The sequence below is a fragment of the Caloenas nicobarica genome, chromosome 5 (assembly GCF_036013445.1).
Source record: "Caloenas nicobarica isolate bCalNic1 chromosome 5, bCalNic1.hap1, whole genome shotgun sequence".
In the NCBI taxonomy this organism is placed as follows: domain Eukaryota; kingdom Metazoa; phylum Chordata; class Aves; order Columbiformes; family Columbidae; genus Caloenas; species Caloenas nicobarica.
In genome coordinates, this window is record NC_088249.1 from 23,293,651 (window position 1) to 23,318,947 (window position 25,297).

At 48.7% G+C, this 25,297-nt stretch overlaps 2 protein-coding genes across 2 annotated transcripts; both read left to right on the forward strand.

Annotated features, from left to right (window-relative positions):
- Positions 1 to 61: 61 nt before the first annotated feature.
- On the forward strand, positions 62 to 14,681 carry VIPAS39 (VPS33B interacting protein, apical-basolateral polarity regulator, spe-39 homolog). Its single transcript, XM_065635402.1, has 20 exons — positions 62 to 102; positions 209 to 301; positions 786 to 885; positions 2,178 to 2,321; positions 3,291 to 3,329; positions 3,672 to 3,736; positions 7,109 to 7,165; positions 8,082 to 8,174; positions 8,851 to 8,884; positions 9,325 to 9,427; positions 9,516 to 9,543; positions 9,728 to 9,801; positions 10,347 to 10,422; positions 10,717 to 10,851; positions 11,406 to 11,447; positions 11,849 to 11,938; positions 12,335 to 12,421; positions 12,967 to 13,056; positions 13,376 to 13,480; positions 13,753 to 14,681. The coding sequence occupies exons 2-20, from the start codon at positions 209 to 211 to the stop codon at positions 13,771 to 13,773; spliced, it is 1,476 nt and encodes a 491-aa protein (XP_065491474.1). The 5' UTR covers positions 62 to 102; the 3' UTR covers positions 13,774 to 14,681.
- Positions 14,324 to 20,494, forward strand: NOXRED1 (NADP dependent oxidoreductase domain containing 1). Its single transcript, XM_065636864.1, is given in 8 exon segments — positions 14,324 to 14,396; positions 15,419 to 15,469; positions 16,556 to 16,689; positions 16,691 to 16,733; positions 18,104 to 18,202; positions 18,205 to 18,267; positions 19,346 to 19,568; positions 20,203 to 20,494. Coding segments are annotated over 8 exon segments (978 nt in total).
- The last annotated feature ends 4,803 nt before the right edge of the window (positions 20,495 to 25,297 follow it).

Below are 25,297 nucleotides of genomic sequence, written 5' to 3' on the forward strand. Positions count from 1 at the left end.
GAGACTACGTGTCCCAGCGTGCCCTGCGGCACCGCCCTGCCCCGCCCCTCCGTGCCCGGCCGGCGGCGGCGGCGCCTGGCGCGGGAGAGGCAGCGCGGGGAGGTGAGCGGGGCCGGGGGGCGGCGGGGCGGGACCGGGAGCCGGGGCACGGGCGGCGATTCCCCGCAGGCAGCCGCTGCCCTCAGGCAGCCGCGCGGTGCCGTTGCAGATGAGCAGGGCGCGGGCGGACGAGGAGGAGTACTGGCACAGCTCCAAGTTCCGGGCCTTCACCTTCGACGACGAGGATGACGAGCTCTCGCAGGTAGGGTCCGGTCCCGGGTCTGCAGGGGCACCGCGGCCCGGCCTGACACCCCCCCGGGCAGGGCCCCGCACGGCCGTCTGAGCCCAGGCCTTGGCCCCGCGCTTCCTCCGCGCTCCGTGGGAGGGGCGGGCGCTCCCTCCTCCCTGTGTGGAGGCCACCGAGGGCTCCCGGCTCGCCCCCCCTGCACCCACTCCGGTGCCCCGTTAGGACCGTGTTGCCCCGCCTGTGCACCAAACCGCATCTCCTGCTGGTTGAGCCGGCAGTGTCTGTGTAGGTGTCAGTGGCCTTTGGATCCCCAGTGGTGAGGAAGGGCTGCTGTGGCTGCTGAACACCCACGGGCACAAAATATCTTCTCCAGGACAGGCGGTGCAAGCTGAAGAAGCTGTGCTCAGAGCTCTGAGGGAGATCGTTTGAAAGTAATAGGAAACAAAACACACTCTGCAGCAGCGCTGGTCTTTATGCAAGCTCTTATGTTTCATCATAGCTAAAGGAATCCAAACGGGCAGTGAATAGCCTTCGGGATATCGTCGATGATGATGATGATGACCTTGAGAGAGTCAGCTGGAGTGGAGAACCTGTGGGAAGTAAGTGCAGAAGTACTGCAAGTTATCCTTGGGGCAGAGGGAGTTTAAAATTACCACTTAAATAATCAGTTGAGATCAGGAGTACTACTTTCTATCAAACCCTGCATATCTATTCTAATTCTAGTCTCCTCAGGTCACATTATGAGCCACTTGATTTACCTGTGTGGATCCACTGAAAAGAGAGTGAGCAGAAGCCCATATTACATAAAAGTGTGCAGACAAGTGGAAGGAGTTCATTTTGTTTTTCCCAATACATAGCCCATCTTAGAGCAGATATTTTGGAGGTTATGGCTTGATATTCATCATGCTCACCTGGCCTGCAAGATTCTACATGATCATTTCCGTCATACTGCTGCCTGAAATAAAGTTCTCTGTGCTTTGTCCGCACAGCACTTTAAGAAGATATTCCAAGGTTTAGTGTGTGTTTATAGAAGGACCCTTATGCTTGAAGTTTGAAAGGGAATTGTAAGCATTAAGCAAATGTGTTTTTAGTGATGATGGGAATGATCTCGTGACCCAGGCATAATGCTGTCTGCTGCACTTTGGAGTTCATGAACCACAGACTATGTGGCACTTGCTAGCCAGTGCCAAACAGTGAAAATTTACATTTGGATCACCCAGAGGACCTTCAACAGTCTGTTCTTCTCATCCTGTACTGTTGCTCCTCCTTCTGGTTCAGGCTGTTTCTTTTCTCAGCCGAGGTCTCTACTTATCAGCTTTTTTGCTCTGTTACCCTGTCCTAAAATGTGTGTGTTGTGCAGCTGCTTGAAAAGAAGGGAAAACTGTATCTGGAACAAGCAGGAGGGAGACATATGCATTGTTGCCAGCAGCATATGCACATTGATAGCTGTTTTGTGTGCATGGGGAGGAAAACTACCTTACTGTTCCAGTGTTCAGGCAGTTATGCTCTTATGCTTCTGTAATTTGAGGTAAGCCAGGGATTCTCTGTCTTGCTCTGTACCTTTAGAACAAAGATTGTGCTTTACCACATGCAACAACATGTAAATGTTTGGTGATCTATGCATTTTTTTATATAAACCATAAACAGCTGTACAATACTGCTGAAATCAACCATTTCTGGATGATAATGCACAACTGTTTAACAAGCAGTATTACACAAGATTGGGATCCTGTGCGCTGCATCTACTTAGTGCCGAGGGTCAAAGGTATCGGGAGGCGCTATTACAGAACTGACCAGGACACACTTGGTAACATCCTGCTGTGCCATAAGATCGTTCTTTACAGACTGGTTTTCTCATTCTCTGTTATAAATGACCTCTGTTTGCACACAGGTATCTCCTGGTCAATCAAAGAGACAGCCTCCAGCAGCAACAGCTCGCTGGAGGGCCGAGACTCCAGCCTACAGAAGGGCTCTTCATCCTATGCTGCTTTTCCAAAACAAGTTTCTTCCTACTCCCTAAGCAGCCTATTCAAAGGTGAGGTTCCTCATATACAATATGGACAAATGACTTTTCTCTCAAGAGTGTCAAGAGGCAATTGTGTTATCTTACAAAAATCATTTTATCTTAAGTGTATTGATTGCAAAGCAGGGAAGCTGAGATCTCTCCTTAGTGTGGGAATGTATCACTGGTCAGAAATTGGAGATGGTACGGGAGGGGGCTTTGGAGATTATGGCTTCTTAAAAGCCAGATTCCATAGAACAGCAAGGTAGAGCGCAGCACTGTACAGAAATCTGTTTGTGTGGTGGAAAAGAGAAGTCTACAAAAGGTCTGGCTCAACCCATGTGCCCCTCATTTGATCTTCAGTACAATAGAGGAGACAGGTTGATTATTCTTTATTTGGAGCTCAGCTGGCTGTTGTTGATGTTATAGTTGGTTCAGCAAACACATGGTAGCAGCAGTGGTAGCATAGCTGGTTACAGGGGGAACAGCACAGCAGACCATGGGGAGACCTACACAGTTTGCAACAGTTCAGCTCTGTTGTCTCACAGCCAGACAACAAACCAGCTTTCACTTTGTCTCTCTCTCTCTGGGGTGTTTTTCCTACTCTCAACTTTGATAATGCAGTGATAACGAAAGGCATCCAAATTGCAGCCCTGGTGAATGAAGCTGTCCATGTTGCCATGGCATAGTGCTGTGTGCTTGAGCCTCTGCTCTGCAGGTAGATGAGTGAATTCAGGCTTTCTAACCTCTCCTGGCCTCAGCAACAGGAGGGCAGATAGGACCAGAGTGTGATGTGGTTTGTGATGCCACAGACAACTTGAAAGGCTTAGACTGCAAGCAAGCCCCAGCTCTGCCAGTGTAGTGTGAATCGCTATACAGAGTGGCTCGTTCCGCAGTATCATAGCTGCAGCACACTGGCTTGCAGTCTAGGTTTGTGTTCCCCCTGTAAGAAATGTTGCTGGTGAAGAGACTGTCTCTCATTAGTGTTTGTTTTGATTTCAGGACGAAACAAACTTCCAAGTTTCCAGTCCCTTTCGGATGGTAAGTTTTGAATCCCCACCTCATTTTAGGAGAGGTGCAGATTTACTTAAACCAAAGCATTTCCAAAAAAAGGGAAGTGTCATCTTCTTTATGTTGCAGGGAGGGAAACTGAAACATGGGTTGTCTGAAAGTTATTCAGCAAAGAAGTGAACAAATTAGCATGATGGCTCGGGCTAATCTGCTTACGTACAACTGATGACTGTTGGGTTTAGAGCAACTTTGTGCTGCCATTTTTTGCCTGAGTTTGGGTCTTCTACCACAAAAACCAAGAAAAGGGTGGTTTTGGAAGTGGATGTGAATCAGGATTTTGATGTGCTACTCAACTTTGCCTTTCCCTCGCAGCCCTCTCCGACACAGGAGTTAAAAACTACGCCCCAGAGCTGCGCAGACCGAAAGCTGAGTACAAGGTGAGCAGCCTGTGTTTGTAGTGTGCTGACGTCAGAGTACTGCCAGAAGTTCCTGCTCTATTGGTTTCTTGGGAAGTGATTAATCGCTATTTCAGACAGCAGAGGGCAATGCAGAGAACAGGACAGGGAGCTGCAAAATGCAGCCTCACAGTAATTCAGGTGTTCTCTGCTTTTGCTGGGAACTAGGGAGCTTTGCTGGAGGTCTTGGTTACTCCATCTAATGAATGGCCAAGCAGTCTTTGTGAAAAGGATTTCTAAATAGCGGTTTGCCTGTAAGCTGCTTTCATGCTGGGTCAGATGAATTGGCATCACGTGTGCTTTTTAATTTTTTTAGATCTAAAGGCTTTTAGAATTCTTGTTCGTGAGTCACTGGGACAGCACAGAGGGACCTGCACAGAGGTGGAATTCCAGTTGGCAGGAATGTTCTTCTCACAGATAGCCGCTGTTAGGTGTTGCAGAACGTAGTGGATTTTGGAACTGGGTGGATTCCTCCCACTATTAAAGATGCGAGGTTGTGGTCCATGTCTCCATGTCCATCCAGTAACAGGAGAGAACACATATTCCCAACAGATACAGACATGCACAGCACTAACACAGCTGCCCACACAGCCTGATACAAACAGAAACCAATGGCTTTACCAACAGATACATAAGCAAACAACACTCAAGCCTGATCCTGAGCCTCCTTTCTGTCTGACCAGGATTGAATTCCACTAGTGGAGCATACAAGCACTCTATGGGTCTCTCCAATAGCTGGTCTTAGACATCCAGTTTGTTTTGTAGCTGAATCCCAGACACCTTTCTCCTCCAGTTGCTGGCACCTGGACCCTTGAGCCCCTGGGCTTCATGATCCCATTCTGGTTCCTGGTACCCAGGCTGCTTATTCCACTCACTGGCTGGTTCAGCTTAAAGTTCACTAGTGTTCATACAAACACATACACTTGGAATAGAGAGCCCACCCACACAGAAAGTGGTTAAATATAGAATTTAATGGGAATATAAGACTGCAGTGATCTATTTTAGGGCTTAGTCAGGCACACGAGCTAGCTGCTTGTTTAAACTTGGCTGGCACCCTATGGCCCCTTTTCCCTCTTATTTTCCTGTGCTTGTTCCTGCCTAATTCATTTGGATCCCTCCCTTTCCCTGCTTTTTGTCTTTCCCATAAACTTCTGTAACAAGCCTCACACATTTACAAAACCCTCTTAGAACATCCCAGGATTCTCTTTCTCCTGCATCTCATACTAAGTCCTGTACCTCTTTAGGGTTGCATGGTATTTGGGGAAAGTTTTTTTTGCAGGGTTTTACACAATAGATAATGACCTAATCTGTCTCATGTGATGGTGGCACTGAGTGGCCAAGTCAGTCTGCTCAGATTGCACTGATTAGGTTACTGAGTTTTCTCCACCTGTCCTTGGCCATCTCATCCTCACCAGGTTGTTGAGTTTATGTTGATTAGCCATTAATCACCTAACCTAACAGGCAGCACTTCCTGAAAGCACAGCAGGAGAAGGAAGTGTGCCCTGTTGTGTTCTGTGCCTGCAGGGAAGCAGGAAGGAGAAGGGTGGTACAGTCCATTAAAAGCAGGTAGGAGTATTGTTAAGTGGGGTGGAACAATGAAGGGACAGTTAGTGGCAGCTTTGACTCAGTGTACTGACAGTGACAGGCTGAGGAGCTGCCTCTGGCCAGAGGTACTGCAGGGAAACCTGGTGCTCAGGACATTTGACACTCAGCTAGACATTGACTTGAGAGACTTGTGTACAGTTGTCCCCTAGTAGGACTGGGTCAGCCCTTTTTTTATTGAGACTTGGGCTTTCAATAAACTTTCAATGCATTTAAAATTCGATACCCTCAGAGCTGGTTCTGGTTACTCCCTTTTTCTGGCTCTTCTGAGGCAGAAGACTGAATTACAGCCACTGGCTTGAGTGCCTCACAAAGACTCAGATGCCTTCTTGGAGTCTGAGTTCAGGAGTGGTTCAGGCCACCGCCACATTTTATCCAGTACTTCCAGAATGTGGTGTCTGCAGGGGAAGAGCTCTGGTTGCTGCAGCAACGGTAGCGTATTACTTAGGATGGTCTAGCTACAGGGTTCAGTGCTCTCGTCACATTGTACTAGTCCTGTGTGATTCTCCAGGCAGTTGCATGAGGCTGTTGTCCCTGTGGTTTCCACGCTGCTGTGGAAGGCTCACTGGCAGAAGTCTGTCCAAATTGTAGCTAGAAACTGACTTCTTCCCCCTCAGTTTTGGGTTTCTCAGTTTTGCATGTATTTTGTTTGTCCTTATGAAAGCAACATCAGAGCTTTAATTTGTGTCATGGTTTAACCCAAGCTAGCAATATAACCATGATAGCCGCTCACTCACCCTCCTCCCCAGCCCCTAAACGGGAGAGAATCAAAAGGGGAGAAACCTGGACTGAGATAAACACAGTTTAATAAAATAACAAAATACTAATACACTACTAGTAAAAAAAAATATATATATATAAAATAGAAATAGAATATAAAATAAAAGATACTCAATGCAATTCCTCACGAACTCTGTCCACACCGAGCAGCCAGTCCCAGGAAGCAGCACCTAGTCCCAACAGCTGATCCTGGAGAGAGAAAAGAGGAATAAGGCAGAAAGGCTCAGAGGCCTTGGCAAATGGCAGGATGGCAAAAGGCTGAACTAAAGAAAGTCCCAAAGAGAAGTCCACTGAACTGTCCTGGCTCCAACAAAGAGAGCAAGAAGCGAGAGAGAGACCAGAAGATCCCAACTCTCCTTAAATGTGAAGCACAATGCTAATAGCATGGAATACTCTTATCGATCAGTCTGGATGTCAGTCAAGCTCTGCTCCATCCATGCCTCCCTTCCTCAATGCCTCACACCAGTGGGCAGAGGGCTCAGAATGTCCTTGGCTCTCAGACCAGAGCAATTAAAAACGTTAACTCTGTCCTGGGGTTTTATCTCTTGTTCTTGAACTAAGTCCAAATAATGACTGTGTTAGCTGTGAAAAAGAAAGGTTTCTAACTGCATGAAGAAAATTAACTCATTTTCAGTCAAACCAGCACAATTTGCAAGGAGGACGATGTTGAAGTGCACTTCTTACAAAGGGTATGATGAGGGACCTTATTGAGGCAATAGAAAGACTCTACATTCACATCTGAGCCTCTAGCTTCTGTCCCCACCACCATGCGGGGTCTGAGGGCCCAGCATCTGCACCTGAACACTGTAGGGACACATCCTACTAACAGCCTCTTGGAGCAGCTGAATGGTAAGTCTGAGAAGCTGCACGTGGGCCATCAATCTGATCCTGCACAAGTAGAAAGCAGCTTGGGGATTGCTGGCGTGATGCAGCCTCTTGCAGCTCAAGAGCTCTTTATTTTTCTCGTGGCAGGATTACAGCAGTGACTGGAGCCCCAAAGATACAGTCAGGCGGATGCAGAGGGGCAAGGTAAGGACTTTCCCACCTGCTTGCAAGAGATGGAGGGTGTGTGGTCCTAAGCTGCTTCACACTTCCCTGTGCTCCTGGCTGTTCCGGGAGCAGGGAGGGAATCCGTGCTACCTGAGATTTAGTGGGGAGGGTGCTTTGCCTGTCTGCTGCCTTGCCAGGTAGCAGAGTGCTGGGATCACACCAGCTCAGGAGTAACAGGAGACCTTCACGGTTTTGTAGCATTTTTTTACTTGAGTCGTCCTCTCAGCTAGGCTCTGACAAGGAGGTATCTGTACCACTGTGTCCCTCTCTTTCTGCTCCCTCGGGCTGGGTTTATGGAAAAAATCTGAGGGTGCAGGGCTTTACTTCCCTTCTTAGTTGGTGGCAAATAGAGAGAGGAAGAAGCAACCTTGGTTACACTGGAGCTGCGTTCTTAGGCTCAGCTGCATCCATTTGCAGTGAGCACAGAGGGAGCTTGTGGTTTTACGCTGCATGTGTCTCCTCAAAGGCTAAGGTGAACTAAAGGCTGAGAGAGGCCACAGTTATGGGCTAAGAAGAAGGGAGAAAGAGTCTTACAACTTTTGTGGTCTCTTCCGTGGAAAGGGCCCTACAAAGCTCCTTCCTCTTCTCAAGTCTGGTGGTTTGTGGTATGTGGGAAGTTTTGCCTTGTTATAAAGGGTGTTGGTGCTGAATGTGCAATATCTGCTATCCTAGCCTGGACAGTAATAAGTGCTAACTTGGCAGCTCCTGTGGACAGATTTCCTGGGATCATGCAGCACGTGGTTTCAGCTAAATGAGTTCTCTGCTAGTTGGGTGGGGCGGTTACTCATGTTGTGGAAGGGCTTACGGGGGAATAATAGGTAGTACCTCAGGGGTTTGTTCAGCCTGGGGTTTGTCTGATATGCCCTACCCCTGCTTACACCTTCTCTGTCTCCAGGTCTGCTCTCTAGAGAGATTTCGCTCCCTGCAGGACAAGCTGGTGCTCTTGGATGAAGCTGTGGCAGGGAACGATGGGAATGTCATTACAGCTGTGAGTCCTGCTGGGGCAATATAGGGCTGGGACTTCCGTGGTGACACCACAGAGGGATCTTGTGTGAATGCAGTCAGTTGGCCACCTGATCTTGCAAGATGGGGCGTTATTCTTTACTTAAAACCAAGAAGTTACTGAAAAGTGTTAAAGCTTAAGACTGGGAAGTTCCATATTCTTGCTGGCTTTCCTGACACTCCACAGAATTCATGCCAGGTTAATAACAAGGAACCTGATCCTTCAGCCTTATAGACCTTTGCAGCAACTTCTTGAAGGCTGAAGTTAATCTGTTCATTGCAGCACAGAAGATTTGAGAGACCTCTCCAGTTTATTTGGCTTCTAAAGCATCAGGCAGCAAATGGGACTCTCAGAGCTTCTCTCATCCAGGTCCTTTAAGCCCTTGGATCTCTCACAGAAAGGTTTTTATTTGTAAATCTTGGTCTCACTTTTCTAAGCTCCAGAGCAGGAGCTTAGGCAGGCATCCAGGCAGCTGTGTCCCTGGCTCACTGCTTGTCCCATGTCTAGTGGGTGGCAGAATTCAGTTCAGAGCTCTAAGAGCTATATCTTCAGAGGCCCTTTGCAAAAGCTTCCCCAGGCCTTGACCAGTTTGCTGTCTGTCTGTTTTGATTCTGGTGAAGGCTGGTCTGGTCAGCTGAGAGCTGCCTCTCTGTGCTCACAGGTCCTGATATTCCTGAAACGGACACTGAGGAGGGGTAAGTATGACTGAGGCCAGGGTTTCTATAATGTGTCAGTTAAGGGCAGAGAGGATAGTTCTTTCACTGGGTGCAAGTCACAAAGAGACCATTTGGGGTATTGCTATTTTACTGAGCATTAAATATTTTTGCAGCAAGTGTAATATGGGAGAGGAGACGGTGATGCCCACAAAGGCCCCAGAGAAGAGCTTTAAGCAGTGGCAGTGGTGATGGGGTGAATGAAAATGAATCTATAGGGGTAACACACTGCTGTGAATTTAGGTGGGAGCCTGGTGAATGGGTTCTTGTCCTGAGCTCCTGCCTCTAAGACTGTGCTTTGAGATGGGATAAGGTGGTTGAATCCTGCCAATGGCTTGCAACTCCATCCACCATGCTTAGCCCACTCTAGCTTGGTACTGCTAACTTACTTTACCCACCTGTATGTATCTCTTTTCCTGCAGAGATTTTGTTTCGGGAGCTGGAGGTGCGGCAGGTGGCCTTGTGTCATCTGATCCATTTCCTCAAAGAGTCGGGTGAGCAGAAGTTGCTTCTGGATCTGCTGAGGTGAGGCTCTTGCCCAGCCTTGTGGTGGGGCTAAGCACGCTGCTAGGAACCTGCCTCCAAGTCAATGTTTGCTCGTTCCCTTTTGCAGGTTCCTAGACCGGACTGAGGAAGTTGCTGTGAGTATTCCCAGGAGCAGAAGCTCCCTTTCCTCAGTGAAGAGGGAGTACAGTGGGCAGGGGGAGGCTGGCTGCAGGGTGTCTCGTAGTCAGGCAAGAGGTTTGCATCCCCATTTTCCCCTCTGGAGTCCTGTGTCTCCCAAATCTGTGAGAACAGATTGTGCTTCTTTTCCCCTCCCTCCAGCTGTCCCAGTACCGGGAGCATTTGAACATCCAGGATGTAGAAAAAAGGAGGGAATTTCTGAAAGGCTGCATTGGGTAAGAAAAAATGCAAGAAGGTGGGAGGGATGTGGATGCTTCACAGAAGGTGGTAGTAAAGAAAATTAGGTCTCTGTCCCAGTGCCACAGCTTATGTATTTTGAGAGCTGATGCTGGTTTTGCCGCAGTGGGAGTGGGGTGTTGTGGACACAATGTAGACCAGAGAGGAAGAATTTGTAGTGATCACTAGTCCAGCAGCTTTTGATGCTTACTTGGAGGCAAAGATGCTTCAGAGACCTTCTGATCATTGACCCTTCAGGTTGTGAAGGATGAAAGCTTGAGTACCTAAACACTTGAAGAAATTGGTGGCACCAGCTTTAGGTTGTTCTGTGAGAGATGCCACATAATTTTTCCTTCTCTGGAGCCTGTCTAGGAGAGAGCCAGTTGGAGAAGGCAACAGGGCAGGAACCACCCAGGCTGAGGAGAATGGGAGGTGTTCTCCACATCTCTGCCTATGGGGAGCATGTTTGGTAGAGAAGAGCATCCTTCAAAGTGTACTGTGTTAAGAGCTGCTGACAGTGTCTCCTTCCTCTGTGTTTGGCCAGGCTGCCATTTTCAGCTGAGGATACCTCCCACGTCCAAGACCATTATACCCTGTTGGAGCGACAGATCATCATTGAGGTACGAAATCTTCCGTGCTGGTCAGGAGGTGATTGGGACTAGCTGTGAGATCTCTATCTGTCCCTAATTTATACCACTTTGGATCTAAACAGCCTGCTCTGGCTACTGTAGTTTAACTGCTATCCAAGCTGCTGTGCCAGACACATGTGAAATGCCAGACCTAAGACTTCATGGCATGTTGAGGCTGTGCGTGTGCCTTGCTATCACATCACTCTCCCCAGGTCTCTACCCTGCAGCTGGGTTGGGCAGTTGCCCTGGCTCATGTTCAGCCTTTCTGTCTTCCGGTTTCCACAGGCCAATGATCGGCACTTGGAGGCAGCTGGGCAGTCAGAGATATTTCGGAAATATCCTCGCAAGGCTTCGATTCTCAACATGCCACTAGTGACCACCCTCTTCTATTCCTGTTTCTACCACTACACAGAGGCTGAGGTGAGGATGATGTGGGAGAAGAGAAGGGTTACATCTCATCTGTGTAGCCCTCAATATGTGGGGTGGTTAAACTGGGACATGTTAAAGAAAGAAGGGAGTGGAGGTCACATTTCCTCCTGCTGAGAGATCTGGAGGAACCCAGCTCCCCTTGTCCATCTGGGACCAGTCTGGAGTTTTATGCTCTAAGATGGGACATTCAACCTGAGACAGCCTGTCAGGGACCTGCCTCCTACAAACAGCTGTCTTTTACTTCTGGTTCCAACGAGCTAGAATTGGCCCTTATTCCTGTGAGGCCGAGGTGTGTGATACAGGTCTTGGAAGTGCTGGAGGTGCACCAGTTACAGATGTAGGGGAAACGAAACTGGAGAGCTAATGGGATGGGATAGTTGCTTTCTTCTGCCAGCCATTTCCTCCTGTGGCACTGACATGAGCAAAAAGCAGTAGAAACTTGGGGAAATTCTACCCTATGCGAGGCAAATGCCTTACAACAGGTGTCTGAACCTCTCCTGTGGCCTTCTCTGCTGAGTTTACACTGCCTTGTCTGCTCTCTGTAGGGAACATTCAGCAGCCCGACTAACCTGAAGAAAACATTTAAGGTACGTGAATCTCCTACTGTTGTGGCAACACTAGCTGAAAATGCAGGCAGACAAATTGTATTTAGTGAAAGGGCTGGGCAGGAGGAGTTTGAGGGGCTCAGCACTGAGATAGAGAGTTGGGCATGGCATCCTCTGTGAGCAGGGCCCTTCTAGAGGCTTAGAAATGCAAGTGGAGACCCATGTGGAGGCTTTCACTGGGTGTACCCTGGCTGCAGCAGCACTTGCAAATCTCTGCCTCCTGCTCTCTACAGTGCTGGCCCTGGCCTCGGGCAGCATCTCGCATCCTTACCTGGCTGTTGGTGTGGGTCCTGACAGGGCTGGGGGCAGATGCCATTCCTGTCCAACCCACCCAGGCCTTCTGAGCTGTGCTAGTGCTCTGACTGCAGCTTTCTGCCTTGCAGATTCCTGATAAGCAGTATGTGCTGACTGCCCTGGCTGCCCGTGCCAAGCTGCGAGCCTGGGATGATGTGGATGCCCTCTTCACCACCAAGGTGAGCTGTGGAAGGCCTTGCTGGGGACTCAGTTCCAAGTTCTGATATCTGCTACTGATAGCTGGCTTGTTCTGGAGTTACCAGACAGACTTGTTTTATTTCAGCAGGGCCCAGCACCTCTGCTGCAGGGTGTTGTGATACGTTCCTCCTCTTCCTGCCTAAGACCTCTGCTGGGCCTGGCTTGGCTACAGCAGCAAGGTCAGAGAAGGGGGCTGCCCTCGTGCTTTGTCACCAAAGGGTTTGCTGCCAACCTACACCCAGCCACTGCATGAAGGGCTCTGCCAGTGGTGCATGTGGTGGCTGGTGGTGTACCTTGCTGGCACCAAGGGAAAACATTTTCTTGTGGATGGAGGGATTGCCCTTCAGGATTAACATAGGGTTTGGCTCTCATTTCAGAACTGGCTGGGCTACACCAAGAAGAAGGCACCTATTGGCTTCCATCGGGTGGTGGAGATCTTGCAGAGGAACAATGCTCCTGTGCAGGTGTGCAAGGAATTGCTGCTTTTGTCCCCCTGCTCTTTGTTGGAATTTGAGGTGTGAATGACTTCCCAATGGAGCTGCTTCCTAGCTAGGAGTTGGAGAACGGCTTGTCAAGCTGCTGGCTCTGCCAGGAGGGCACAGCACTCAGCTGAGTGACCCGTGCATCCACAGAATGGGTGGGTGGTAGTGAAGGCTGGGTCCTGGGTCTGACTGCAAGAGGGACAGCGGGCCTAGAGCAGTGCGGCAGCTTTCTCCCCACAATGCATTGCCACCTTTGTTTGCTACATTAGCTGTTCTTATGCTTAATCTGGCTGGCAATGGTTAACCCGATCTATAAGAATGAGGTAGCCTATGATTCTGAGCTTTGTGAACAAAACTTTACTGCCTCTGGGGTCCTGAGCTGTCTTATTCTTGTTACTTATTGCTGTAGGAAGGAAGGGGTCAAGTCTGTGTGACCAGCTATCTTGAAAGGCTTTCTTACTGGGGTGAGATAACGAGACAGGATGTACCTGCAGAACAGAGCTGAGACGCTCTTTCTTCCCTCACAGGTGCTGCAGGAGTATGTGCGCCTGGTGGAGGATGTGGAGACACGGTTGAACCTCGCCACCAAATACAAGTGCCATGATGTTGCCATTGAGGTAGGTCCCTGCTGTGTGTGTGAAGACATGGGACAGGAGCCTGCTTTTTCTCCCTGGCTTTCCTGCTCTGCCATGTGCCGCTGCTGCCATGAGTCTGTGCAGTTTGTTTACTGCAGTGGCCTGGGAGCAGTGATACAGTTCCCAGTGGGAGCGAAGTGAGACGAAGTGAGAATGGCTTCTACCATTTGTGCTGTGGAATTGTGTTGTGGTGGGAACTTGAGGGGGAATTGAAGAGTTGCCCCACTCATCTACAGGGCACCATCTGACTATGGAAGTGTCCTCTTCACTCAGCTAGGTACTGGTTTTGCTGTTTATCTAGACGTATAGGGATCTGAAGGATCGCATCCAGCTGACAGCGTATAAATGCAAGGTGGAGCGAGGCTCTGCAGACGAAGAGAAGATAAACAGCATTCTCAACAACATGGTAAGAAAGGCCTACTTTTTCTTCCAGAGACTCTCATCAGAAATGGCCGTAGCTCAGGTGTAAGGGCATGGCTGTCCTACATGCTTTTTATCCCTGCTGGGAAGCTAATCTTATGTTTGGGGTTGCATTCAGTGTAGGAATGAAGGGTGAAACTGATGGAAGTAGCACCTCTGGACATAGTTGTCCTTGTCAGGGATTGGGAGTCGCTAACTTGGCCCCTGAGGAATCTGTGTTCAGCACTGATGTTAGTCATGTCTCGTTCTCTCTTGTAGCAAATCCGATGGAAGAACTGAGCACCTGGGAAGCAGCCTGCTTGGCTGTTGCCTTGCCAATGAAAGAGGAAACTGCAAAACCCAGTCCAGTGCCGACAGAGCAACTGTTACTACTCATTGCATGATCAACGTTCACCAGTGACAGTGGGTGCCCGTGGCTTGTGGGACAGTGATATTCAGGCTGGTTGAAAGCAGCTGCTCCAATGTAGCCAGCAAAACCATGGTACTGATCCACCAGGGTTGATTCTTTTTGGAATCTGATTCTCTTTGACTTGGCTGTAAGCCAGGCATCACTTTTGTTTACAGAGGGCCGTTGCTGGGCACAGGAAGGTTACGTTTGCCCTGGGTGGTGGCTGGGCCTATTCTCGCAAGAGGAACAGGTCTGTCACACTTATGGGTCTCTTCACCAGACAGTGCTGACCAGTCCCTGTAACACTCAAGCTGGCTTGGGCATCACCAGTCATGGCTGCGGCTGGAGGGAAGCCCACTGGACTGTGTTCTCCCTACATCAAAGGGTGTGTTGGGGGAAAGGACCAGCTGCACCACAGAGCTCTCTTTTTTTTTGGTTGGCATGTTCTGGCTCACCCTGGGAAAAGAGGTGGTGTATGAACTCCTGCAGAGAGCCAGGACAGCAGCCTCTGCCAGTATCCTTGTGCTGGCAGTCTGCAGGTCTGGGAAGATCCCTTTATCAGGGAAGAACAGGCACCCAGTGTGGAGCTGGTCAGAGCCCTGCTGGGTTGGATGGAGAGCAAGGACGGACCCCTCTCAGTTGGAACAAACTTGCTGGCCCCAGCAGCAATTTTCTCTTGAGAGTGTTATGCCAGGAAGGATTGAATTGCACTTTCTCAGAAACACAAGTCCTCAAGCAACTGCTGGCTTCATCCTTCCAGACCTCACTTCAATTCCTTAAATAAAGCTGTCTCTTTCTCCTTGGGCTGTTTATTTCCTTCCCTCACTGAGCACTTTGTCACTTTGTGTGCTAATCCTGAGCAATTTATCACACCTCCCACAAAGTGAGTATGCAGGGTGTTTTCTCATGTCCTGAAAAGCACAGTGCGTGTCACCATGGAGTGGCTTTGCTTGCAGCCGTACATTACTTCACACCTTCAATGCCATCAGCACAGATGAATTAATTGTAATGTTGTAGGAGAGTTTGCTGCCGCAGGGGTGGTCACGCAAAGGTGAAGGTTACATGTGGTGATGGAGCAGTCTGAGGGCAGGTTGGGGTTCCAGCCTCCCTGCTGCACTGTGCTCTCAGGGGTTTTTCTGTTGGTGTGTGTGGGTTTTTTCTTGTTAGTTTGTTTGGAGTTTTTGTTTGTTGTTTTTCCTCACAGAATCTTTTAGGTTAGAAGGGACCTCTTGATCATCTAGTCCAATCCTGTTCAAGCAGGGTCACCTGGAACAGGCAGACCAGGACTGTGTCTGTTTGGGTTTTCAGTATCTCCACAGCTGGAGATGACTCAGCTTCTCTGGGCAACCTGTTCCTGAATTTGACGACCTTCACAATAAAAAGGTGTTTTATTGTTTTCAGATAGACTCTCATGTTTCAGTTTGTGCCTGCTGCCTCTTGTTGTCAGTGAGTACTGCTGGAAAGAGTCTGGGTCCCTTTTCTTCATTTGCACTCATTGGATACTTAATTGATAGGTCCCCCCTGAGCCTTCTACAGGTTGGAGATGCTCCAGTATCCATGTTTCCAACAGGTGCCCTAAGAGTCTGGGTGAATGCTCCCCAGCCTGGGCCTGGAAGTGGGACTGCACTTAAGTGGACTTTTAACTGCGTTTTTTTTTAATAGCACTTCAGGTGGAACTCACTAAATAATGTTTTTCTGCCAAAAATATTACAGGTATGGGAACTCCACCTTTTTATTGGGAAGCAGAGGGTGCTGTTGTAAAAAATATCTTTTTTTGGTTGGAAATCCACCATTCACCAAACTTTAATTTAGTTGTTTGCTTTTATTTACCAGTCCCATCTGGGTGTAGTGGAGACATTAACCCTGTTCTTTGAATGCTGGCTAGTTTAAGGCCTGGTTTAGTTTAGTCCCCCTCATTTTTGCGGCTCTTCCAAACACTCCTTGTCATTTGCCAAGAGCGTGGCCGGTGCCTGATAGTCCAGATGGTTAAATATTCACCCAACAGAGAAAACATCTCCCCAAATGAGTGGCAGTGCTGAAATGGAGATGTCCCTCTCCTTATTTCATGGCTGCAGGGTCAGTCATAGCAGCCGAGCTTCTTGCAGGGCTCTGAATACCCAGCTAGCAAAGGAGATCAGCATGCAGCATTACAGCAACTGTTTGCTTGCAAACTGTCAACTGCCCTGTAAACTCATACAAAACACGACAAGTGGGGAGGGTGGTCCTCCAGGGAGATGCTTGGGACAACAAAATCCTCTTTCTAATCATCTCAGGGCAGAGAGGAAGCAGGGATTATTAAATGGCTTTTTATAGGTCTTGAAACCTTGCCAGATCCCAAGGTTCGGCTGTTTCAGCTAAAGGCTTTAAAGCAGCCTTGTGAACTGGGGCCAGGCAGCTGAGCGCTCTGCATGTTTGCTCCTGGCAGAGAGGCTGCCTGCTGCGTGGAGCTCTGCTGCTGTCCTTTGCCATGCGGGAACAGTGATGGGCAGTGACCAAAGTCCTTCTGTGCCAGTTTGGGCAGGCAGCCAGCGGTCTCAGCCTGGGAGCAGCGATTTGTGTTCCACTTGCATGTGGCAGAGCACAGGTAACCACGCTGCCAGTGCCCAGAGGTGCTGGTCAGTCACCTGTGCTGGTTCTGTGGGCATTTGAGTCCCTCTCTCCTTGCTGTCACAGCAGACCTGCAGAAGCAGGGGCTCACATGCTTTTATGATGATGCTCAGCTGGTGGCCTGTGTGGACATTGTGTTCCTCTGCTGCCTCCTGTCGCACGTGCCATCTGTCTGCTCAGTCGTTCAGCCTGTCAGTCGTGAAACCCTGTGTTGTGTACAGCCTCGTCAACGCCATCCCTCTCCTCAGGTAAAGCGGACCACATCACTTCAGAGCCTGGTCATGCTGCTGTTGTTTAGGACCTCACGAGACAAGCACAGAGTAGATGCTCTGGCCAAGCCAGAGCCATGCAGGAGCACAGCTCTTATTGCCCCTCACGATTTTATTGTGAAATGTCATTGCAAACCTTGTCACGGTTGATCACTTCCCCAACTCCTCAACTGCTGGAGTCACAGGTACAGTTTAGAGTTTCAGCTTCCTGTTTGTCTAGAGGAAGTGGTAGACTTCTTAGCTATAAACCTGAAAACATGATTAAAAGGAATCAAGGGAGCTCCAGATCAAACGCAATGCTGGCATTGAAAGCCCACTCCTGCCAGCACCTCAGATTATCACTGCAAGATAACCTGTCGTGAGACAGCGCAGGAAACAAGGTGCAAAGAAGCAGCCTGCAGTCTCCATGGTCGAAAAAGCAAACCCAGTGCATCAGGTTTCACTTTAAGCTGTTGCCGTAACTCTCCCAAGGGCTCTGAGTGGAGGTGTATGACCTGTACCCCCTGCTCCTGAGCCCTGGGCATGCCCAGCCCCTGTGGTCAGGCCAGTCCTGGCCATCTGCTGAGGTGACCAGTGAGGGGCCAAACATGATGCTGCTCCTCATGCCGTGGGTGAGGCTGTTTACTAGTAAAAGGTTCACAGATCCTGCAAAGGATAACTGCTTCCTCCTCCTTACCAGCTGAATCTAGTTTCTCCCCCATCAGCTAAATCTGGGTGATGCTGGCTGTTGACTGATGGGCTGAGGGATGACAGACAAGTAGTGGGGATCTATCTGAGGAGAGGAGGAGGAGAAGAAGAAGAGGAGACCTTGCTTGAGGGAATGTGCCTGCAATGGGGAGGGACCTGGACCTCAACGTGTTCCTGCACGACTGCATATGTGGTATGGCCTGTGTGCATTGGGGGAGAAAGTGCAAGTGATGACTTTTACACTGCACCTTTTTTCTTCATTCTTTTTTTTCTTTAAAAAGACCACTACATGGCAAAATTAAGAACCCTGCTGCAGCCATCTCTCCACTGACAGTGTTAACACCCGTGGATTAATTTTAACACAAGGCAATGGGGTTCAATCAAATAGGAAGAACCTTTCTAGCTGGTTAAGATGGCTGTTGGAAAGAAGTCGTTATAAGAAACGTTAATGGGACGAATCCCAGCAACCGTTGATTCAGCCATGGATGGTGCAGTAGGGCATTCCCCATGGCTTCCTCCGGATTTCCTTCACGCAGGACATTAAGACCCCACGGTCCCATCTGTGCTGCGCGCTCATCCCCGGCCACCTGCTCCGCCGCGGCGCAGCCCAGGAGCCTCTGCTCCCTGTCCCGGTGCTGCCCACGCTGGCTGCCCTGCTCCCGGGCTGCACAACTCCTCTGCCACAGTGCCAGCGGGAGGCTGCAGTGCCAAGGCCCCGGCCAGAAGCCCATCGGTGAGTGGGGGGCGGAGGAGACAGTCCCAGGGCACTGCAAGCCCCTGCTGCTGTGCAGGCAACCTGCCCCTGCACTGCCCAAGCTAAAAGCTCTTTTTTCGTTTAAACTTGGTGGCACTTCTTCTGAGGAGTCACGCTCGATGGTTTCCCTGGCTGTATGATTCAAGGCTGGGTCTGGGCTGGCCATAAATTTGTTAGTTAGGAGTGCAGCATGAGGGAAAAAACCCTCCGAGAGAAATTCTGCCCCTGCACAGCTAAAGCTGCAGTGGAAGTAACGTGCATGGAAGGGTATAGTCACGCATGAGAAGTGGGTGGGCAAAATGAGGCGCTACCCTGTTTCCCCGAAAATAAGACAGGATCTTATAGTAATTTTTGCTCCAAAAGATGCTTACCTTTTTATGTGCATAGCTGCTTGGACGTTATTTAAATTTACTTTTTTAACAAATTGTGAGTAGGGCTTATATTTCGAGCATTCTCAAAAATCCTGAAAAATCATGCTAGGGCTTATTTTCGGGGTAGGTCTTGTTTTCAGCAAAACAGGCTATGTGTCTCCTCCACCAATTTCTCTGCTTAGAGCCCAGGGGTTGCCCTTTCTTTCAAGAGCACTGCTGTTCATGGACCTGCCACCCATCTCTAGAGCTACCATTTCCCTGCATGAAACAATAGTACTCTGAGGTTAAATCAGTGAGCAGGAGCTGAGATACGCTTTCTGAGCAAGAACATGGCCCAAAATATTTTTCTTTTCCCTCAGGTTCAACTTCTATTTCCATGGCTGTGCTGTTCCTATTGCTGGCTGCTAGCCCCATCCACCGCAATTTCATTACACATTTCTGCGTGCACTTGTAATTCTCATGTTGCTGAACACTCTTAAAGCAGCTACAGTGCTCGTCATGCCATGATGGCAACATGGTTCTATGACTTTACATGCAGCCTGTAAAAGAGTGCTGTTTACTCAGTGAGAATGACCTACAGAAAATACAAGCTATACGAGACTTGTTACTATTAACTTCAGTATCCCTCACCTAAAATGATCCTAGATTAGAGGTTTCAAATAAACCAGCTCTGACTGATCGCCAGTGCAATTCTTCACAGGAGTGTGAGATAAGAATATCTCTTCACATCTGTATGCACACTGGTAATTAACATTTGATTTTGTTTGTCCTGCAGGGAAAATAAGAGTCGATGCTGAATGGCTGGTGGCCTTTTTCTACACAGCCATGAACAGCAGCCTGTGGCAGGGTCTGCCTCACCAGAAGGCACTGGAATTACTCTTTGACCTCTGTTTTCCCGAATGCTGCCCCATCTGTGCAGAGCAGAAAACTTCCTGCCCACAGTTTATGTGCAAGAATTTTGTCAGCAAAGGTTTTGCCTCTTCAGTGACTCAAGAGGAGTAAGTAAAGGGTTAAATGCTGAGGTACTGCTTGTCCAGGCTTCCTCTTTGCTCTGAAACTTGCCTCATCCCACAGCCAAAGCATGGGCTGTCTTGCTGGGTTGGAAGGTGCTGAACTGCGTGTTGCCCTTAAGACCACGCACCTGCCAGAGAAGATTGCCTTACATGATGTATTAGCAATAAAAGACTTGGACTATTATCCCTGCATTATTTTGTCCCTGGTTCCTGTTTGGCTAGTTGTCAGGGTTGTCTGAAGCCACTGATCAGGACCGGGGCACTGGGTGAAGAAAAATAAATTCCTATGGGAATATCTAGAAAGGACAGTTCTTACAGGTAATGAACTTATGGCAGATCCTGGACTAGACTGTTGGGGATGTTAAGTCAGGGAAATAGTGCTTGAGGGAGAGGAGTCCTGCTTGTGTAGGGTTTTTCTAGAGCTATTAGGCTCAGTTTTGCTCTGCATGGCAAAGTAATGCCTGAAACACTTCAGATTCAAGTCTCTGAGTCTGATTGTTTCTCAGAGACCCAAGAAACAGACTCATAGTCAGACACTGAAGAAAACCATTATTTGTTAAATTATTAACAAGCTGCTTTGGACTGTTATTGCCCATAAATGTTTCTACTTGTTTTCTCTGGTTTTCCCCTGGTTTGACCTGACAGCTGCACGAATGAGAGAGTCTCCCTTTAGCCAGCTGCTAGAATAAAGTGAGTTTGTCCAGTGCCATCTTGCTCTACTGCACCAAGCATCCTCTGGAGACTGGCCTACAAAGCAATGTGGGCTAGTCAGCACCAAGACATCTCTTGCTTCAGCTGTAGTGGAGCCTGGTGTGACAATAGATGATGAGTCTCTGTTCTCCACAGCTGCTTCTGACACTTTCTCAGAAACTCCAGAGGAAACTGCTGACTATGATTCTAAATCCACATAAACTACAACGAAGCCCAAGGCAAAATGCTTTGCTGAGGTCTCATCCCAGCTCCACCATGGGACTGAGTGGTGCAAAAACCAGCACTGTTCACTCCTGGACTGTTTAAAATATTCCAGCCAACAACCCTATGCACACATTTGCTTCTACAAGTTTTACTCTCTAGACTTGCTCAGCAAGCTTGTTTCTTCCTGACTGCCTGAGTCTTGCTTTATTTTATTCTGAATTTGGTTATTACATAGTCATCTTGGCCTACGAACTGCTTCAGTTTCACTGGGTTTCTGTTGCAGTCTCAATAGAAACTGAATTACAAACCTGAATCACAGTTATTTCACAATGGCTACAGCTTTGGCATAAAGAACTAAACAGGATTGGAGGATTGGGCCCAGGGATTTTTTGTTTATTTGTGTGTTTTGGTTTTGTTTTTACATGGAGGATCTTGAGGATGCTGTTGATGCCAGACAAAATACTAATGACTTAGTTGTGAGCACTCTTTTTGTTGAGCCATGCTTTAATCAGCACTTGTTCACACTTCCTTGCTGGTGGTGATGCACTCCACCACACCACAGACTACATGATACTTCTTTCAAGGAAAAAGGAGGTAGATGGATATTCTGCCTGAATCCACCCAGGACAAAGCATTTTTTATTTCTTAAATACTCTAGTTTGGCTTACAGTATTTTCTTGTACTTCCTGCCGTCATCTATCGTATTTCAGTACTGTTTATTATGATAAACCACGGCCTGGGTTTGCCTCACAGGAAATAATTTCCGTGGTGAGGCCAGGGATTAGTTGTGCATGTTGTAACTAGGCCCCTCACTTAATTATGGTTGCTGACAGCAGCTGGCACCACACCTGTATACCAGTTATTGTATATGCCATTTATCTTATGTCTGGGCTTTACAGTGAGCCCAGTCTGCAGACACCAAAGCCTGGGAGGAATCTATTCACTTGGGTTGCAGGGAAGTTGTTATCAATCACTGGTAATTAAAATACGTCTAAAAAATGTCTATGATTGTTTTTTGGTCTTTTTAATCAACTGTGAAGCAGAAGTGAAAGACAGACAGTGGTACAGTCTGATTTATAGCTTCTGCTTCACTTAGTTCCTGGAAGCAAATTAAGCATTGCAGAAAAGAGCCAATGTGGGGATGTGTTTCTGCTTCATTTAGTTCACAATGTGGGGATGTGTTTGCTGTCATCAAATAGCTAAAGTTGCAATGGCCTCTTCTCTAATCAGGAGAAGGTGGGACTGTGCCTTCTTGGACAAACTTCAAGGTAGTAAGGGTATATTCTGCTGTCCCTGCCGGGCTTCTTACAAAGGTGGAAGTGCTGTGTGAATCTCTAATCCTGCCTCTGGGCGCCCTGTGATATAGGGAGAGTGTCTGCTTCTACCTCAGTCTGGGCTCGTTGCAAAGGAGGAACTGTACTGTAGGGCTGGAGACCTGCTTCTTGGACAAACTCTGAGAACGTGAGAGCATCTGCTTTCTTTCCTGATGGGGACTTTCGCTCCAGGAAGAGACCCATGTTGTCTCTGTATGGGAGGGCAATGGATCTGTTGAAGAGAGGCTCCTCAATTCCCAGCAACTCTCGCACATGTTGTGAGATCTCCTGAAATAGAAGACAAAATACCAGAAATTCTCATTTCACAGGACAATAGCTAACACCATTCATTCTGTGTCAGAGCAGTAGGAAAAATAATTGAATTTCTGAATTTTGGAACAGTTTCACACTTGAAGCTGCAACCTGAGAGGGACCTGAAGCCATGAACCCCGTGTGATGTTGTAAAAGCAGAGCAGACTGCTCATTCTCCAGATCTACTGTGCAGGATGGCATCACATCTGGTCTCTTAGTGGCACAAATAACTCTGCTTTCATCTTTGCATTTGCAGAACAAACAAGTTACGGGTGAATGAGCTGGAATCTATTCTGCCTAATGCAAAAACATTGCTGTTTCCTAAGGTATATTGTCAACCACAGAGTCTACACACAGAAGATGTAAAAAACTAATTAAACCAGTAAGCCATATTTCTCATTAAGAAAACGATGGGTGACTGGCTGTCTGAGCCAGCTGGACTTGGAACTGTCAGTGAACAGAGCCTTGCCATTGTTTTTGAAGTCACTTCTGAGAATGTAACCTTCTGATTTGACTGAAGCTTCAAAATACAATTCAGGAAGTTTTACTGATCTTTCACAGCATTTGCTCAAAACCTTCTCCCAACTCTGGCTTGACTCTCAAGAGCAGTACCCTGCTTTGTGTGATATCAAAAGAACACCAGACTAGTATCTTCAGTGGTTTTGATATTTAAAATACCAGCTCAGTGGAATTAAAAGCAGCAGTAACTTCACTTGTCCATGCTACGTAGCTTCCACATAATTTACCGTGTAGTTCTCTGCAAAACTGCCACTTCCTTTAAATTGCAAAAAGTTTCTCTCTCAATGAGCTGATGCTATCACATTTATTTCTATAGTAACTATCTCGGTTTCGACTGTTTGCTGCCTTTTGTTGATATTTCGTGTTGGGAAGCTAATGTGCTCAGGATTATGGCCTTAACTTTGCACCTGCTCTAGTACACACTTCCTGAAAGAACCAAAGGGCCTCATCCTGCTCAGAGCTCTGCACGCTTGGATTCTATCAGAGTAAAGGTCTCTAAATCACAAAAAACTGACAGGATAGGGCATGATCTTCAAGGATATCTAGGTTCCTCTGAAGTCTGTGAGATGTTCCAAATTCACTTGCAAGCTTTGGGAAACATTACAGACAGTCTCATTTCCGAACTGGCTGCAGCATGCTGGCTATCGCTTATCTTAGCCCTGAGGAATTTCAGTTTCTCCAGAAGGAAGAATGGGTTATGGGTGATATGTCTAACCCATGGCTTAGTGTTTCTCAGCAGTTAAACTACCACCATACATAATCTCTTTATCCCAATGTGAGGTTGAGGCTCAGCCAGCCTATAAAATTCTTGCCACGTTTGGTAAGTGCAAATGACTATAAAGGCTGTATCTTGCTTGTATTAGAAATACTTTTGAAAGGTCTGAAAAACTAAGCATTGTAATTTGATGCTTTCTCCTCCAACCAACAGGTGAAGTCATGGCACTTGCAATGTTTTTGGTGGCATATTTTGTTTCAAACAAACAGTTAAGATTGTGCAGCCAAACAGAACTGTAGTGAAATTGCTTTTTGGCACTCTGGAATAAAAACGAACAGTGCCCATACTCTAGCCATTGGAGCATAAAGATTTTTCTCATTTTCCTGGTTATCTGAACTTCTACTTTGTGTCCTCTAGGGAAAGCAACTTTAAATCATGATATGAAACAAATTATTTGACTCCGTAAATGCAGCCCCATGTCTCTCTGTGATTTCCATTAAGGAGGGGAAGTCAACTTGCTTATTTTCTGAAGCTTTGGAAGGCCAGACTTCAGTCTAGTTAGCTTAACTGTCAGTGTTTGTTAAAGAAAAGATGTAGGTTTGAAAGGAAAATGACCACACAATTAAATGTTTATAAAATGAGGAAGAGACAGAAATGCTGTTTGTGTTCAGCAAAGTGTGAAACAAGGAAGTAATAAAGAGTTGCCAGGCTGCTGCTTGAGATTGGTGGCTCAACTGCTGCAGACTAAACCTGACTAGATTTTTAAAAGTTCTGCAAACCAGTAAGGGGAAAATGACTGTAAAGAAAATTACCGAAAAGAAATTCTGAGGGATATCTAAGAAAGGTGTACGCATCTCACTAAGCAATTTCATGGGGCACGAGGAGCAACGAGGCTTAAAGAAAGGCCAAGCACTTCTGATGCACTCATGGTGTCCCAGAGATGAAGCCCACAATCTCCAGCTGGCTAAGGATTTATACCTGAAAACACTCAAGAAATCTAAGTGTTTGGCTGAACAAATCTGGTTGCTGAGCTTCAGGCTCCCTCTTTGAACAAGCAATCCGCCTGGGCGGATGGGCTCCAGGCCAGCTTGCTTGCAGGCAGCCAGGGGCCGAGCTGGGCTCCGAGGGGCTGAGGAGGGGGCTCCGGGACCCGCAGCGCCCGCACCTGCATGTGGCCGAAGTCCGTGACGCCCATGGCGGGCAGGTTGGAGCAGTTGGCGTGGATGAGGCGGCGGCCGGTGATGCCGTTGGCCCTGAAGCATTCCTGGGCAGGGAAGAGGCAGGCAAGCTGGGTGGGCTGCAGGTCGCCCTCGGCCGCCACCGCCCGCCCGCCCCTCACACACACACGGAGTTCATGGCCACCGGTTCGGGCGGCGCTGAAGGCGGGGGGTTCCCGCCCGGGCCGGCAGCCCCGCACCTCGTACTGCGGGAAGCCGAGCTGCACCACCCACTCGGCCACCTCCTCGGCGCTCCAGGCCAGGAAGGGGCGGCCGGACCGCGGATCCCCCGTTCCCTCGTGCTCGACCTCCGGCCCCTCGGCCGCGTCCGGCTCCGCGGGCTCCGCGTCCGGCTCCATGGGAGCCGTCCCCGGGCGGCCACGGTAACGCGTCCTTTCGGGCCCCCGTTCCCATGGCAACCTCCACTTCCGGGAGGTGTACCCCGCTTTCCTTTCCGCCACGCCCTCCATGCTGTCAGCCTGCGACCTGCGCATGGTGGCTCTGCAGAACTACTCTTTGCTTGGCTGCGTTTCGGTGGGGGAGGCTGAGGGATGAGCACCGAGGCACCACCCTCTCCCCTCCGCCTGGCTCGCACGCACCCGCTCGCTCCCGCCGCCCCTTCCCTCGGGTGTTTCCGCCGGCGGCGGCCGCAGCGCTTCGGCCCCGCTCGGCTCTTTCCGCCGCGCCGGGCTGCCGCCCTCGGCTCCGCGCGCGCCGGCCGCC

Coding starts and splice junctions, on each gene's coding strand:
- VIPAS39 (XM_065635402.1), top strand. CDS start 209: ATGAGCAGGGCGCGGGCGGACGAGGAGGAGTACTGGCACAGCTCCAAG. Junction 9,544..9,727: donor ACCGGACTGAGGAAGTTGCT/GTGAGTATTCCC, acceptor CCCTCCCTCCAG/CTGTCCCAGTACCGGGAGCA. Junction 11,939..12,334: donor ATGCCCTCTTCACCACCAAG/GTGAGCTGTGGA, acceptor CTCTCATTTCAG/AACTGGCTGGGCTACACCAA.